At 40.8% G+C, this 15,698-nt stretch overlaps 1 protein-coding gene across 2 annotated transcripts; it reads right to left on the bottom strand.

Moving 5' to 3' along the window:
* Positions 1–3,818: 3,818 nt before the first annotated feature.
* On the bottom strand, positions 3,819–14,476 carry OSTC (oligosaccharyltransferase complex non-catalytic subunit). 2 transcript variants are annotated; one of them, XM_059662027.1, is made up of 4 exons: positions 14,266–14,473; positions 11,301–11,394; positions 8,810–9,007; positions 3,819–4,390 (listed from the first exon to the last, which is right to left on the bottom strand). In XM_059662027.1, exons 1-4 carry the CDS (start codon positions 14,402–14,404, stop codon positions 4,372–4,374), a joined length of 450 nt encoding a protein of 149 aa, XP_059518010.1. In that variant the 5' UTR covers positions 14,405–14,473; the 3' UTR covers positions 3,819–4,371. The 2 variants fall into 2 exon arrangements, with proteins under 2 accessions (XP_059518010.1, XP_059518019.1); XM_059662036.1 differs by lacking the exon at positions 8,810–9,007 and having other exon boundaries at positions 14,266–14,476.
* Positions 14,477–15,698: the final 1,222 nt, after the last annotated feature.

Here is a 15,698-nt window from a genome sequence, read left to right as displayed (position 1 = left end):
ATAAAGAATAGAATTCTTATCATGCCATGTTAATTCTGGTACTCCTAATGCCCAGCAGCATCCCTGTCTTGAGTATTGTAATACTCCAATCCATAATAATAAAAGCATAATATGCTAATTAGATCAGACAGGCAAAAGACCTTCCAAACGTCCTTCTGGACGACCTTCCAGACGAAGCCAGGGCTGCAAGGGCCAAGCCCCTTGCACAAATTTTGTGCATCGGGCCTCTAGTATCCTAATCACCTTTGTTGCTTAAGATAGCTTGAGTGAGTTTCTCTCATTTGCAATTAAGGGACTTAGTACATGAGTAACACAAGGAAAAGAGATTTGGGGGGAAAAGTGTACTTACACTTGAAACTTTTAGGTAGATGAGTAGCCCAGTGTTCCCAAGCCAAATTAAAGACTTCTTTCTTCCCAAATCTGGGTTTCAGTGCTCCTGCCGTGAGCTCCTATAGCAGAGAACTGGCCCGGTTGTGTAGATTCACTAAATTATAAATTACCCATGGACAGAGGTTGTGCTTTTCTTGCTCACTGATATAACCCAGCACTTGGCATTGTCTTTTACAAGTTAACGTATGTTTCTTATTACTACATTCAGAGTGATCGTCTATCCCAAGAAATAGTAGCATGTGATGGAAACCATTGGTCTGCCACGCAGACCTGGATTCTACTTCAAGCCCTACAGCAAACACATCTCCATTCACTTACCTGCAAAACAGGAAGATAACCTTTATTCCAGTTCTACCCTTTAGAAATGGACCATTTAATTCCCAATTCAGACACTAACGACAATCACAGTCCAATCTTTCTTTTATAGGCAAGGTATACATGATTTCCTCACTTCAATCCTGTAAAGGGGATGTTTTCTTTACAAATCTGTGACAGAGATGAATGGCTCCGACCTCCTGCCTGGCTATGAGTGGGGCCAGCTGACAGCCTTGTTGCTAGCTTTGTCAGGACTCACCTGTTTTGCAGCCAAGGTCATGCTAACCTCAGGGTGGCCAAAGACCTGACAAGGCAATGGTGTGAGGGTCCAGCCACTTCCACCCAACATACTACTCTGATAGGCAAGTTTTGCTGCTCTGGAGCTCCCCATGGGGCTAACACAGTGATTTTCAATTGTATGCAGCAAGAATTTTTAAAACATGCAACATCTATTTAGTCAGGGGCACTGACCTCGTTACTATTAGACTGTCAAATAAAAAAATGACGCCCTGACTGGTTTGGCTCAGTGGATAGAGCGTCCGCCTGCGGACTGAAGAGTCCCAGGTTCGATTCCAGTCAAGGGCATGAACTTGGTTACGGGCACATCCCCAGTGGGGGTGTGCAGGAGGCAGCTGATCGATGTTTCTCTCCCATCGATGTTTCTCTCTATCCCTCTCCCTTCCTCTCTGTAAAAAATCAATAAAATATATTTTAAAATAAAAAATGACAGCAGCCAACACAACCATCTGGTGTGAATGAATCAAAATGATACCTATTTGCCCTAACCTGTTTGGCTCAGTGGATAGAGCGTCAGCCTGCGGACTCAGGGGTCCTAGATTCGATTCCGGTCAAGGGCATGTGCCTTGGTTGCGGGCACATCCCCAGTGGGGGATGTGCAGGAGGCAGCTGATAGATGTTTCTCTCTCATAGATATTTCTAACTCTCTATCCTTCTCCCTTCCTCTCTGTGGAAAATCAATAAAATATATTTTTTTAAAAAATGATACCTATTTTTTTGTCAGATTGGCAAAAAAAATTTTTTTTAATGTGTCAAAGAATTTTAGCTAATTTTTTAAATTATTATTTTTAAGTGTTTTTATTGCTTTTAGAGAAAGGGAGAGGGAGGGATAGAAACATTGAGACATAGACCAGCTGTCTCCTGCATGCCCCCTACTGGGGACTGAGCCCACAACCCAGAAATGTGCCCTGACTGGGACTAGAACCAGGGACTTCTTAGTTCATATGTGGGTGTTCAACCCCTGAACCACACTGGCCAGGCTACAGAATTTTAGTAATTAGTTTATGTGTGCCATGAGATCAAAAAGATTAAAAATTGCTGGGTTAACAGCAATTCCGTCAGCTTGGCATCACAAAATGACAGCTTCCCCTGGCTAATGTTGCATCCTTCCTTTACTTCTTTCTGCTATTTCTCTCCACTAAACCACATTGCACTTCTGACTCCATTATAATACCTATTTCCTGGAGAATCCTGTAATAAAATCAAAATTTTTTGCTTCCGATCTAGTCAATTTTTTTTTTCTTTTCTAGTCTATTTTTTTAAACAGCTTTTCAAAAAGCATGTTTTTATTGGTTTCAGAGAGAGGGAGATAGAAACATCAATAATGGAAATCATTGACTGGCTGCCTCCTGCATGCCCCCTACTCAAGATCAAGCCTAAAACCGGGCATGCTGTGACCTCCTGGTTCATAGGTGGATGCTCAACCACTGAGCCACACTGGCTGGGCCCAATCTAATCTATTAATTTACTCTCTCTCATGCATTACATCTCTTGGAAGCTTTCTGTCAGGATATTCAATTTTAGTTTAGTATCCCCAAAAGCATTTTAACTCCAGTACAAGGTACAATTATTTTCTTCACAAAAAATATTGCAATTTTACCAGAAAAAAACATTAAAATATATTTCATTGTATTTAGTAATTTTATTTTCTTAAAAAAATCAAAACCAAAACTTCTAAGAGCTGTAACACAGAAAAATACACCAAACCTTAATAGCACCATCTGGTGGTGCTTAAAGGACTGCTCACTACTCAATCACTTAGAAAAAGACCTTTTGAAGATAACACTTTTAGATTATCTTCTGTCCATCTAGCTTAGTTTTAAAATATGGCCAAATATGTCCTGGTTGGTGTGGGTCAATTGGTTGGAGTGTCGTTCCATACACAGAAAGCTTGTGGGTTTGATTCCCTACATAGATCGCAGATTCAATACCGCATCAGGGCACATACGGGAGGCAAATGATTGATGGTTCTCTCACATCAATGTTTCTCTCTCTCTCTCTTTCTCACACACACACACACAAAATTGGCCAAAAAGTGTAATTAAAGTTAAATCAAGTCTTTAAATCAACTCTTTATGGTGAGTACATACAGCTCGTTTCCCATTTTCAGAGCTTTGGCGCATAGCAACCTCTTCCCACCTCTCATCGCTACAGTACAAACTATTATTTTGCTTGATTTTTGTAGCATTTATCAGTATCTGACATTTTATAAACATTTTTATCTTTTGATTATCTGGCTTCCTTATAAGATTTTGATTATCTTCTCTTCCCTTTGTCGTATTGAATCCTATAATCCTCAGTGTTGGTTGGCATATAATTGGCATTCAAAATATTTTTTAATAAATGAATCCTTTTAAATTTAATGAACAGCTGCTTTTAGATCAGTCTTGGAATTAGAAAAAAAAATTTACCTGAGTGAAAACTTTCCTGGAAACTTAAAGATTTTAGGGTAAGAACTGAGCCACTAGAGAAATTCATGGCCAGTCGGGAGAACTGAAAGGCCTGGCCAGCAGAAATGAGGGCAAGACCACACTGGTCTAGAAGTGTTTCTCAGATGTGCTCAAATGTGTGTTAATTAGTAAAAATGAAAGGCTGAAGGGAATGTTCATCTAATGCATCACATTTCCAACAATTCTGATACAGGCTTGCAGTCCAGCTTGAGTATGTATAGGAATGTGAAGTTGCTATCTCACAGGGCATCCTAACTATATGTTGAGACTTTAGGCCACCATTAGTAGCTAAAATCACAAGATGGGACTGAATAATTATAGCCCAAAAGGTTAATATCATCAATTAAAAAACAAATGTAAAAGGTGTTAATTAGAAAAATTCTTTATTCCTGATCCTTTCATACACCTTATTGTTCAGGAAACAGTCTTACATACACATCTGAAACAATGTGCCAGTACACACACTGTTTAAAGGCAAAGCACCACAGGTAAACTGCTCAGCTGTCCAGGTTCCCAGCCTATGGGATCTTGCTTCCTGATTTTACATTCATTTCTGAGTCAGAAATGTCATCTCCAAAATAATGTTAAGATGGTTGTAAAAAATAATTACTCTATTCAATATTACAGGTGTAGAAATGGAGTACATTTTCTTTAAATTAAAAACCGAGAAGAAAATGCCACTTAACATGGGTATGTCAGTGTAGGTCAGCAGGAAAAAACACTGTATAAGCTAGTCTCTTTGATACCAAGAAGATATTCTAGTCCGAGCTTTAATATGTTTCCATGTTTCCTACTAGATGCTTCTTTTCTGCTGCTTTTCATTCTTTTCCATATTTCATAGCAGAGGCTTGGTACCGCCTTTAAAACTTCATTAACAGGAACAAATCCAGTATCCACAGATTTCTTCTCAAAAGGCACGCTAACCCATCAGATAGCCCCTACAGAAACAAAATTTATAAACACAAAAAGTGAAAAGGAAGCAACATTTCAAAATGCCCTAACAATTTTTATGATGAATCAAATAATAATCTGAAAATACTAGAGGCCCGTTTGTGCATGGGTAGAGTCCCTAGGCCTGGCCAGCGATCAGGGCCAATCAGGGCCTTCCGGCTGCCAGCTGGGGCCTCTTTTCATTCTGCGCCGCCCCCTGGTGGTCATCACACATCATAGCAAGTGAATGAACTCCAGGTCTCCTGGTCAAACTCCAGAGGGAACAATTTGCATATTAGGCTTTAGGGTGTGTGTGTGTGTGTGTACACAGTGGGGCCTTGACTTACGAGTTTAATTCGTTCCGAGACCGAGCTCGTTAAGGAGCTTGTTAACTCAAATTACTCTGTCAACTCAATGTAAAAAAATCGGCCAAGAGACAGCTGGTATCTCAAAAAACTCGTTAGTCGGGACACTCGTAGTCAAGGCCCCACTGTATATATATTGTGTGTGATTACTTTTATGGTTTTTAGTTCATTATCTGGGCTCCTCCCCGCCTCAGAATTTTACTGGGCCTCAGTTCCATTACTCTTCCCCCTCAAAGGATAAACTTACAAACCAATATGCTAAACAACACAAAATGAGGGGGGGAAAGTAAATAAAAGAAAATGTTATGTAAAAATTAAAGAGTCAGAATCAATTTTCTTTGGACTTTCTCCAAGTAAAACAAAAATCATAAACCTTTTAATGGAAAGAAGCTGGTTTTTATTTTCTAAAAACCCTAATATTACCAAAGGAGAAGGCAGGAGGATCAGGAGCTACTCACACCGGGGAAGTGAGCCCTGAACCCTCGAGAAACAGTGCAGAAGCGTGGGCCTGCACCTCTGCTCCTCAGGAACTGTCCGGACAGCAGGGAAGCCCTAAGCTGCAGCTGTTGAGCAGGTCGAACTTTATGCGGATCAAACAGGAGATCCTTTTACTAGATGTACAACTTAGGCCCTGGAATCCCTTTCAAATTTAAGCATTAAGTTTGGTTTTCTAAAGTTCCGAACTTTTCCCTTTGCAATTAATCTTTGCAACCTCTTAGTAAGGACCTGCAAGATCGAGGAGGGGGCGGGGGTTCGGGGGGACTATATAAAGCTATCCATATTAGGAAAGGATTTAATACACCCTATCTTCACTGATGCCTTCAGAACTTCTCTCCTTTGGACCCTATAACACTCCTATATAGTAAATGCTACTCATGCAATTAAGTTCTTGATGATGTTAGCTATTATTAGTTCAGAACATGTCATTATTTTTAATTATTATATATATTCAAGCTTGTGAGAATTTTACAGAAGTAAAATTACTGGCAAATACAAGTACTTAGGTAATATAAAAGTAAATCAAGAACTCAAGAACTAGACAGAGAAGCAAGAAGAATCTTCTACTTAACCTTTAAGACATTCATTCTTTCAGAGTACCTTCTGTATATAACGCAGGTACTGTGTTAGGTTGGCACTAACACAGAAATTTCTCAAAACACTATGGCAAGCATTTTTGCATTTAACCCTTGCAACAATCCTAAAAAGGATGGTGAAACAAATATCGTTCGCATTTTCCAGTTGAAGAACGTCAAACTGGGGGGGTGGGGGGGAGGCAATTATGTGGCTTGCTCAAAATCGCACAGCAAGAAAAGAACAGAGCATTGCATAGATGCTCCACTCCGGGCCCGTCTCCTCCAACAGTCCTAAAACAGAAATCTCACTTTCTTCGTTTAGAAACAGAAACTGCCTATTTATTTTTTAAATGGTGGCCATAATTCAATTTGCAAATAGAACTTTTTTTTTAGGATTCTGTTTAGCTTTACAATAAAAGTACTAATTATTAATATTATGCTTGAGAGCACATAAAACACCCTCTCATTTAATCTTAACAGCAACTCTGAGTCACATAATTAACTTCATTTAACAAGTTTGGAATCTGAGAGTCCACAGAACTGACCCAAAGTCTCAGAGCGAAGCAAACCCCAAACTGGCCTCCAAATTCCTCACTCCCCCTACCACATACCATCCTCAGCAGCTGTACATTCTGTTTCGTTAGATTTCCTTCCCTCCTTTGCTAACAATCAACCCTGGATCCTAAATTTCACTCACTGAAGCAACCCAGCTTATGCAGATGTCAGAGTCTCTACAACCTTAACATTTTTTTAATCCTCACCCGAGGACAGGTTTGTATGTTTTGTTTTGTTTATTATTGATTTTATAGAGGGAAAGAGGGAAGGGGGGAGGGAGGGGGAGAGAGAGAGAGAGAGAGAGAGAGAGAGAGAGAGAGAGAGAGAGAGAGAGAGACTGAGACTTATAGGATTAAATTTCACTTATATGGAAGAATCATATATATGCATCATCCTAGTCCCTAAATGATACTAATTTAAGTAAAATAATATTACATTCTTATTTTTCAAATCCCCCTCCTCCTCCCCGCCCCCCCACCTCCCATTCATTGACTTTAGAAAAATTTCTTTTCTGAACTGATCCCATAATCTTAAGATTTTCTCGGGGGCCCAGCTTTTCTTATCAGGCTTAATAAACACTAGTTCAAATTACTAAAATGGCAATTTTTACCAATCTGAGCAAAGCAGGCCTTTTGTCTTCAATCATAAAATAGTATCTATTTAGTCTATTTTATACAGCTTTACAATACTTATAAAAGCATTTTAGTAAGCCAGTGGTTCTCAACCTGTGGGTCGCGACCCCTTTCACAGGGTTCGTCTAAATACATCCTGCATATCAGATACTTACATTACGATTCATAACAGTAGCAAAATTACAGTTATGAAGTAGCAACAAAAATAATTTTATGGTTGGGGGTCACCACAACATGAGGAACTGTATGAGAGGGTCGCGGCACTAGGAAGGTGGAGAACCACTGTAGTAAGCAGTCAATAGCTCTATTATTCTAAAAGTCAAATGCCTGAGCTAAAAGAAAAACACACTCATCCTAAGGAGAGGACCTAAAACCTTAAGGGAGAATGGGAAGCGTAGGTAAGATGAGAACAAGCCTGGTTCTATGGGCAACAGCCCACTTTTGTTCTGCTGTGTCTCCAAAGGTTCCTTCTGTTTTAGTTAATTTGTAATAGTCTCCTTATCCTCTCTGGGAGCCTCCTTTTTTCTTGTTTTGCTATGGAAAACTCTAGCCTCTTCCATCTACTCTTCCAGTACACCTTTTCCAACAGGGGCAGAAAAAAGAGGAGCAAAAAGAAGAGGCTTAAGTACCTAATTCTTCATACAATTTAGCCAATGGCCAAAATTATTTCTCTTGGATAGAAACAGGAGCCACTGGCAGAGGAGTCTGAGGGAGTTTTATGGCCACACCGATATTCAGCTGTCAAAGAACACTGCTCTCTTTTCCCGTCCTAAAAGGCTAAGCTGGGAACACCAATGCAGGATAAGAACCTCTAACTTTCTCAGGGAAAGTCTGTCCATTCTCCCCCAGATGTGTTACAGATAATGTACAGGTTAAGTCAGAGAATAAGTAAACTTGTGAAACTCAAACACATTCCTATACCCCCTTTTATTATCTCTTGTAATAAAATAAGGGGAGCCCTAGGCGGGAGACTAAGTTTGTTGGATCATCATCCCATGCACCAACAGGTTGCAAGTTCAACTCCTAGTCAGGGCACATACCTAGGTTGTGGATTGGGGTGCATATGGGAGGCAACTGATCGATGTTTCTTTCACATTGATGTGTCTCTCCCTCTCCCTTCCTCTCTCTCTAAAAAAATCAATAAACTATTCTTTAGGAAAAATAAATAAATAAGGGGATATCAGTTCTAAGAAATAAGTATAGTTGAAACTTGAAAAGTTCCATAGCTGAAATCAAATATAGGGAAATATGATTATACTTGTCCACATCTCAAATTAGTGATCTCAATGGAATTATCAAAGTTGCCATAAAACAAATTTATCTTTAGTCTAAGTTTTCTGAATCAAAATGAGATATATATGAATAAAATCCTTTTCCCATCTTTTTGGAGAGGCAACTCCCCTTTCCTGGCCAAGGCTTAATGAGTTTTCCTCATACTAATATCAAAGAGCAGCAGCAATTAATGTCTTGAAAATATTCCCTACTATCACCATACTACTAAAATCCCATATGTTACAGACTAACCCAAAAGCACTTTAGAGAAACATGGTCAATGATGCTACTGCAAAATAACTAACTTTTCTCATGCATGAAGATAGCAATCAGGAAGACCTATTCATCTCAATTTTGCTACTAACTATAGCTATAACCTTCAGAAAGTCACATTTTTTTATTCTCAGAATTTTCATCTGTTTAAAACAAGTTAAATTAAATCTATAATTTTATGTGACCTAGGTAATTATTGTACCAATTTGCAACATAAGTTGTTAAGTTGCTGTTACACAAAGTACTTAATAACTTACGGCAGTTTCATTCTCATGAATACTCTGGCCATGAAAAAACTCAATAGGACACAGACGAATCCAATGAATAGAAGAAGAAATCTGTTGAGTTTTGGAATGTTTGGAGCATTGGATCGGTCTAGGATTATGAAACCTAAACCTCCCATTGTAAACAGGAAGCTGGATGCAAGTCCTTCCATAATATATTGTCCATTTACTCTGAAAAAAAAAGACCACAGCAAAATAAAATTTAAAAATTCCCCAAAAAACAAATTTAAATTGAAATTCTTAAATTGAAATTCTCATTTCTGCTAAAACATTTTTGTGCTAATTTTTTATTCTTACCCTTTCAACTATTTTGCTACATTTCTAGATATTCATTTCTATCAAGTACTATTCTAGATTCTGGGGCTAGAACAATGAATAAAACAGACAAAATGCTGTCTTCATGAAGCATATGTCCAAAGAGTTTTAGGACCTCAACCAACACAACTGTCTATGAAAATCGGTACTCGCATTTTAATTATTAGCCTAAAAAGCCAATTATTATATGTATATGAATCCTTTACCCAGAACTTTAGCTTTTAAAAGTTATACTATTTAAATTTCTTTTGATTTCAAATTAATTTTGAACTGGTTAGAAATGTATCTTAAAAAGTTTTATAATAATTAATACACCTTCAGTTTCAAAGGGAAAAATTTAAAAGCAGGCGTTCTTAACTAAGGCTCCATGAACCCCACATGTATTCCCAGTGACCTATAAATCCCTATAATTATATGCAAGTTTTTGTATATTATCTGTATCTGCTTTTTTTGGGTTCATGGACCCCCAAAAGCAAATTTCTCTGTTAAAGGGGTGCTTTATACATGGAATATGCAAGGAAGGTATATATTTTTTGTTAACTAATTGCTTTAATTCAGCGGTTCTCAACCTGTGGGTCGCGACCCCTTTGGGGGTCAAACGACCCTTTCACAGGGGTCGCCCAAGACCATCGGAAAACACATATATAATTACAAACTGTTTTTGTGATTAATCACTATGCTTTAATTATGTTCAATTTGTAACAATGAAATTGAGGATCACCACAACATGAGGAACTGTATTAAAGGGTCGCGGCATTAGGAAGGTTGAGAACCACTGCTTTAATTGAAAACGCAATACATGCACCATGGTCAAAATTCAAATAGCACAAATGATGACACTGTGAAATGTTTTCCTACCAAGATCGCCTGTCATCTGGATCCCCTCCCCAGAGAACCACAATCATCTTTCCAAGAATATCCTATGCAGAGAATACCATTTGTAAGGTATAAATACATATATATAGCTATGTTTAAATAGACAAGTAACAAATGGATTATAGAAAGCAATACAATAAGCATTGCTCAAGTGAACCAAACCACACTAGAACGGTGTTTCATTGCTTAAATGGAACTCCCAGATCTCAAAATTGTGTTTCTTATTTAGTAACATATATTTCTTAAGTGGCCAGATAGTACAGTACAGGCCATATGGTTTATGCCACACTTACCACTGTAGTATGAAAGGAGCCACAGATGGTATACAAAGAAATGGGCACACCTAGTTCCAATAAAGCTTTACTTACAAACTGGTTTGCTGATTCCCAGAACAGTCTACAAATGTATTTTAAACTGATACCCTCCTTTAAATAAGTGATCATATCTTTGTGAAATATGTTATTTCCTAATAAATGAATAGGTAATATACTTCTCTTACTCCTGCTCACTTACTGCCATTCCTAAATTTATCATTTTAGAGCAGCTAATGTCTAAATACAAATGGATTCCATGGGTTTCACTATTATTTTTAAACTAGAGGCCTGGTGCACAAAAATTTGTGCACTGGTGGGGGTGAGGGGTTGGAGGGGTCCCGCAGCCCCATCTGTGCCCTCTCACAGTCTGGGACCCCTTGGGAGATAACCACCTGCTGGCTTAGGCACGCTCCCCGGGTGGCAGAGGGCAGGCCCGATCCCTAGATGCCTGTCTGGGTGGCAGATGACAGGCTGATCCCTAGGTGCCTGCCCCACCTCCCTGGGCCGCGCACAGGGCAGGGCCAATCAGCGGGTTGGGGCGCTGCCCCCAGTCCGCACAGGGCAGGGCTGATTGAGGGGTTGGGGTGCCGTCCCCGGTCCCGCACAGGGCAGGGCCAATCTGGGGGTTGGGGCCCCGCCCCAGGTAACACACGGGATGCCCGGGTGGGCCAGCGGATGGCTGCTGCTCCGCCCGGACGCCCTGGGTCCAGTCGCACATGGGACCCCGCCCAGGATCGCAGATAGCAGGCCCGGATGGTGCTCTCCCGCCCTGCCTGCAGTATGCAAATTAGCCGCCATCTTTGTTGGCGGTTAATTTGCGTATCGTGCTGATTAGTCAATGGGAGGCATAGCGAAGGTATGGTCAATTACCATGTTTGTCTATTATTAGATAGGATAAGCAGGCATGGCCCAGCAGCCCGCTTTCCCACCACCAAATCATTCAGAAAGGTAGCTCTTACCTGTATGCCAAGAAGGCTACTGGTCTTTGATGCCCGTGTTCATCAGTCATAGAGCCAACACTTGGAGGTTCAACAATAACATCATAAATTATTCCTATATGAAAAGCAATAGTAAAGATTAGAGAATTCCTCATTTTAAAAATAGGATTCTCATCTGTCTCTAAAGGTTAATTTATATAGGACTGTACATAGGACTGTCTTGATATATACTATTATAATCAAATGAGGCCCAGCTAATCTCCCAAACTTCAGATAAAACTATTCATTCAACTCAATACTTCAGAATGACTTGTAAAACAATATTATCTTTAGGAGTTATTTCATAAGAGAAATTCATTCAGTAACTGTTTCTAATACTCAAGTATGACTCCACAATAAAAGAGATTTAACATTAAAGATTATATTTTAGTTGAAGAGTATGTTCCACATAAACTTGGATTTGTTTCTATAAATTGAGAGCTACTAGAGAATGTGTTGGTTTCTCAAATGGTTTCTCATGACTATTGTAACCCTCTTGCCCATGATTTCTTGCTCCCTCTCTAGCTAAGCCTCCTCTTCTATAAAACCACTAAGTGATGGAAGTTCCTTAGGGCTTGAACCACTGCCCACTTTTTCTACGTTCTCTCCAGAATTGAACTCATCCCTTGCCTGGGCTTTCAATTCCATGTGCGAATGACTCTCAATGTGCCAACACATGTCAAATAATGTTAGCACCGTTGGAATTAGATGTACGTTCCCCAAGAATGGGGACTTGGGAGGAGTTCAGAAAACATTTCTTATTGCCCAACTTCAACACAGACCTCTTTTCTCAGTGCTACTCATACCTGTAAATGCACACATCCAACTAATTACAGTTGGTTATGCCCAACTAGTGTACATCCCAAAGTGAGCTCCGGTTCATCATTCTCCACCAAAAAAGACTTCATTTGTTCGATCTCAAAAAATGTTACTTTCATCTACTCAAGATACTCTAACCAGACACCAGTAAGATTCCTTCACACTTCATTCTCCCCCTACATCCAATTACTCCATCAAGACCTACTGAATCTATTTCCACATATCTTTCATTATATTTTCCTCCGTCTCCTGCCCACCAACTAGTCTGGTCTAGGTCAACTACAAGACCCACCTAATTGGTCCCTCGGCCCCATATCTGTCCATATTCTTCCCTCTGCTTAGCATACACACCCTTTCCTCCAATTCGTCAGATTTTGGCTAACAAGCCATTTTCCTCAGAAACCACACTCCAAAGTAAATATTCCCAACTCCCACTATTTTTCCATCATCTCTTGTTCTTTTCCTTCAATGCATCTGTGGCATTTTTGCAATGAAAGAAATAATGTAAAAAAAGTGCATGTGATATTTAACGTATCTCAACCATGGCATTATAAGCTTCGGGAGGGCAGGGTCCTTGTTTGTTTGACATTCACTGTTAGGGCTTGAACCACTGCCCACTTTTTCTACGTTCTCTCCAGAATTGAACTCATCCCTTGCCTGGGCTTTAGCTGGTGCCTGAAATTTAATAGGGACTCGATACATCATTTGCTGAATATTCCTCTGCAATAAATATGGTTTATTTATAAAGGTACACTCTGTTGTTTGAAGAGACTCCTGTCCAGTGGCAACACCGACTCCTTGTATGAGACACCTCACTGACCTTTCCCCCAGGGGTGGGGATAGAAAATCTCCCCATTGCAACAACCAACATGGCAAAGGTAGCCAGAATGAAAACTGTGAGGCGTCTGGCACAGGCTCTGGCTCCAAGGGAGGTAAGGGTTACAGGTAAAAGAGTAGCAAATAAAAGCCCAGAAAGACTCTATCACTTATTTAAAAAAAAAAAAAAAAAAAGCCACATGCATATAAGTTTCATTTCAATACACAGCAGCTATTAAAGTGCTGAGAAATGTCATTGCTAATACAATGCTCGGGTAAGTAAACTGTCAGTACTCTGGGGGGAGGGCGGGCTGCAATTCAAAGATACATTCAGCTAAGCCCTCCTAGCTGCAGATTCTTCCCTCTCCCGTACAACTATTCTTACAAAATATCTATGAAAATGAAGATGTCTCAGACCACTCGCTTAAAAAGAGGATCACTTTTATTGTCCCTAACCTGTAGGACTTGAGTTGTATCATTTCCAAATTAAGTACCCCACTTCCCAAAATCTAACCGCGGCGCAGTCCAGCAAATCGTGGACCGGTGGCTCGAAAGGGTGGGTGGTGGCCCCGGAAAGACTGCAGCGGGACTGCCAACTCACCACTGCGCAAAGCAACGCCCCTTTTGCAACGTTCTATATTTGAAAAGAACATGATATAACAATTCATACGTTTTTAATAATAATACCATCTTCCTTACTCTTTATATTCCCAACTTCTGCTCTATTAAGTACAAATCTATCTCCAATCTCAAATATTTCCAAACCCGTGGCTTTAGAAGATTGCATTCACATTCATTCTTGAACTGGACCAAAAGAGCCACACGGAACCCTTAGGTCTGAGCTGACAGCAACCTTAAGAATTCTCACGTCTCTTCCAAGGTTCCAGGGACCGAAGACAAAGAAAGACTAGACGTCCCACTCTCTCTTGACCTCAACAACGGGAGGACAATGGGCCAGACTAGACTTTCCTAGTCTAGACTCGGTCAGACAACCTAGGCCATCAGAAAAGAGCAACAACCTGGCCTTGAAAAACATCTTCGATCTGGACGGATCCCCAGGCTGAGAGGCGGGGCGGAGGAGAAAAGCAATGGGCATGAGAACACCAGTGCGGCCAAGAGAAAGGGCAGGGCCTGGGGGCAAAGGAACCTTTGGGCTGTGGATACCTGGGACCCCAGAACTTCCCTCCACCCTCCGAAAAGATCCAGAGCGAAGCGACGCTGGCGCCGAGCTGAGGGTCGGCGGCACGGACGCCTCCGGGGCGGGGAGGTGCGCCGCGCCTCGGCGCCGCCAGCCCCGGCCAGCCCGCGTTACCTCCGGTGATGAGGAAGTAAGACACCACCACCAGAGCGTACACCGTCATGGCCGAGGGCATGTGCACCCAGGGCGGCTTCTTCAGCTTCAGGTTGGGGCACTCCAGCACCAAGAATGGGACTCGGTACAAACTCTCCATGCTGGCGGTCGCGAGAGCCGCTCTCCTCTGCAGCCCCCACGCCACCCGGAAACGGGCCGGTCCTGCCCCTCCCCGGCGCGTGCGCGGAGGGGGAAGCGGAAGGTCCGCGACACTCGCAGGCAGTGTATATATGCACAGAAGAAAATAGGAAACTAAAAAAAGAACCAGAAGTCAAGGTGTTTAAACCTATGTGGAGTTGAGTATTTTTAAACAAAGATGTGAGTCATATTCTCAATTATGTCCAATGAATTAACATGTATTAACTTATGTCCCTTCAAGGACCTGCACGGCTTCTGACGTGGCCCAGCCAGAGAAGCGGAGGAACCCAATCCATCTGACCCGCCCACTGGCTGACGTCACTGAGGATTCGGGAGCTGATTGGACCAGGGCGTTCCAGGTTCCCAGAGCTGGAGGATGAATGGGAACGCTTGGAAAGCTCTGCCATTTCTATGAGCTTTTTTATTTTTATTTTTTAGAGAGCTTGAGAAAGCCCTAGGTGGCTGTATTAGTGGTATAGTAATAATAATAATTGTTATTAATAATTGCTAAAATAATATCGTTTCAAAATTTTTGAAGTATCCAATCCAAATCTATCACAAATGTCAAGAGGACATCTCCACAGGGACGCCTAAGACTGATACCTTGACGCGACCAAAATACTCTTTGAAGTAACCCGTGTCGTCCCCCCTACTTTGCCATCCCTATCTCGTAAATGCTAAAATCTTTCAGACAGAAAACCTTGAGATCAGCCTAGTTGCTCGCCACACCAAAAATATCAGCAGGTATTTTTGTCTTTACTACCAAAATTATCCTTAATTCATCCACTTCTCCATTCCATTGCTACCACCGCTAGTGGCAGCCACAGTATCTTGCCTGGGCTACATTTGCAATCCAAGTGATGAAAATATATGGTGAAGACTTAGTAGTCTTTGGGGATGGACTAGATGGCCTAAAAAGTTTTTTGTTTTGTTTCCTTTTTCTTTTTTATACACTCTCATAAGATTCTGTACATGTCAATTTCTTTTTGGAGTGAGAGTTAAAAGTGACTGATTATATAAAGCCAGAAGAAGCTGATAATTTTATCAAGCCAATGTTTTCATGTTTTTTGTTTGTTGGTTTGTTACTGAGCCCCTGGTTTTACACAGGATGACATGAATTGGTTCTGCACGTTTAATTAATGGCTCAATTATTGAGAAATTGTTTAAATACCATAATAATGAAAATATTTATAAAACTTTGCAATACAGCCTGGCCCGCGTGGCTCCGTGCCTGAACGTCGACTTAAGAACCAGGA

The sequence above is a fragment of the Myotis daubentonii genome, chromosome 1 (assembly GCF_963259705.1).
Source record: "Myotis daubentonii chromosome 1, mMyoDau2.1, whole genome shotgun sequence".
Classification (NCBI taxonomy): Eukaryota; Metazoa; Chordata; class Mammalia; order Chiroptera; family Vespertilionidae; genus Myotis; species Myotis daubentonii.
The sequence above is the reverse complement of the archived record's forward strand: the minus strand, read 5'-3'. Positions and strand labels throughout refer to the sequence as shown.

Bases quoted from the DNA above. Each gene is read 5' to 3' on its own strand.
- OSTC (XM_059662027.1), bottom strand. From the start codon at position 14,404: ATGGAGAGTTTGTACCGAGTCCCATTCTTGGTGCTGGAGTGCCCCAAC. The intron at 11,395-14,265 runs GTAACGCGGGCT...CTTTTCATATAG, and splicing joins TTACTTCCTCATCACCGGAG to GAATAATTTATGATGTTATT. The intron at 9,008-11,300 runs GTAAGAGCTACC...TTTTTTTTTCAG, and splicing joins GTAGCCTTCTTGGCATACAG to AGTAAATGGACAATATATTA.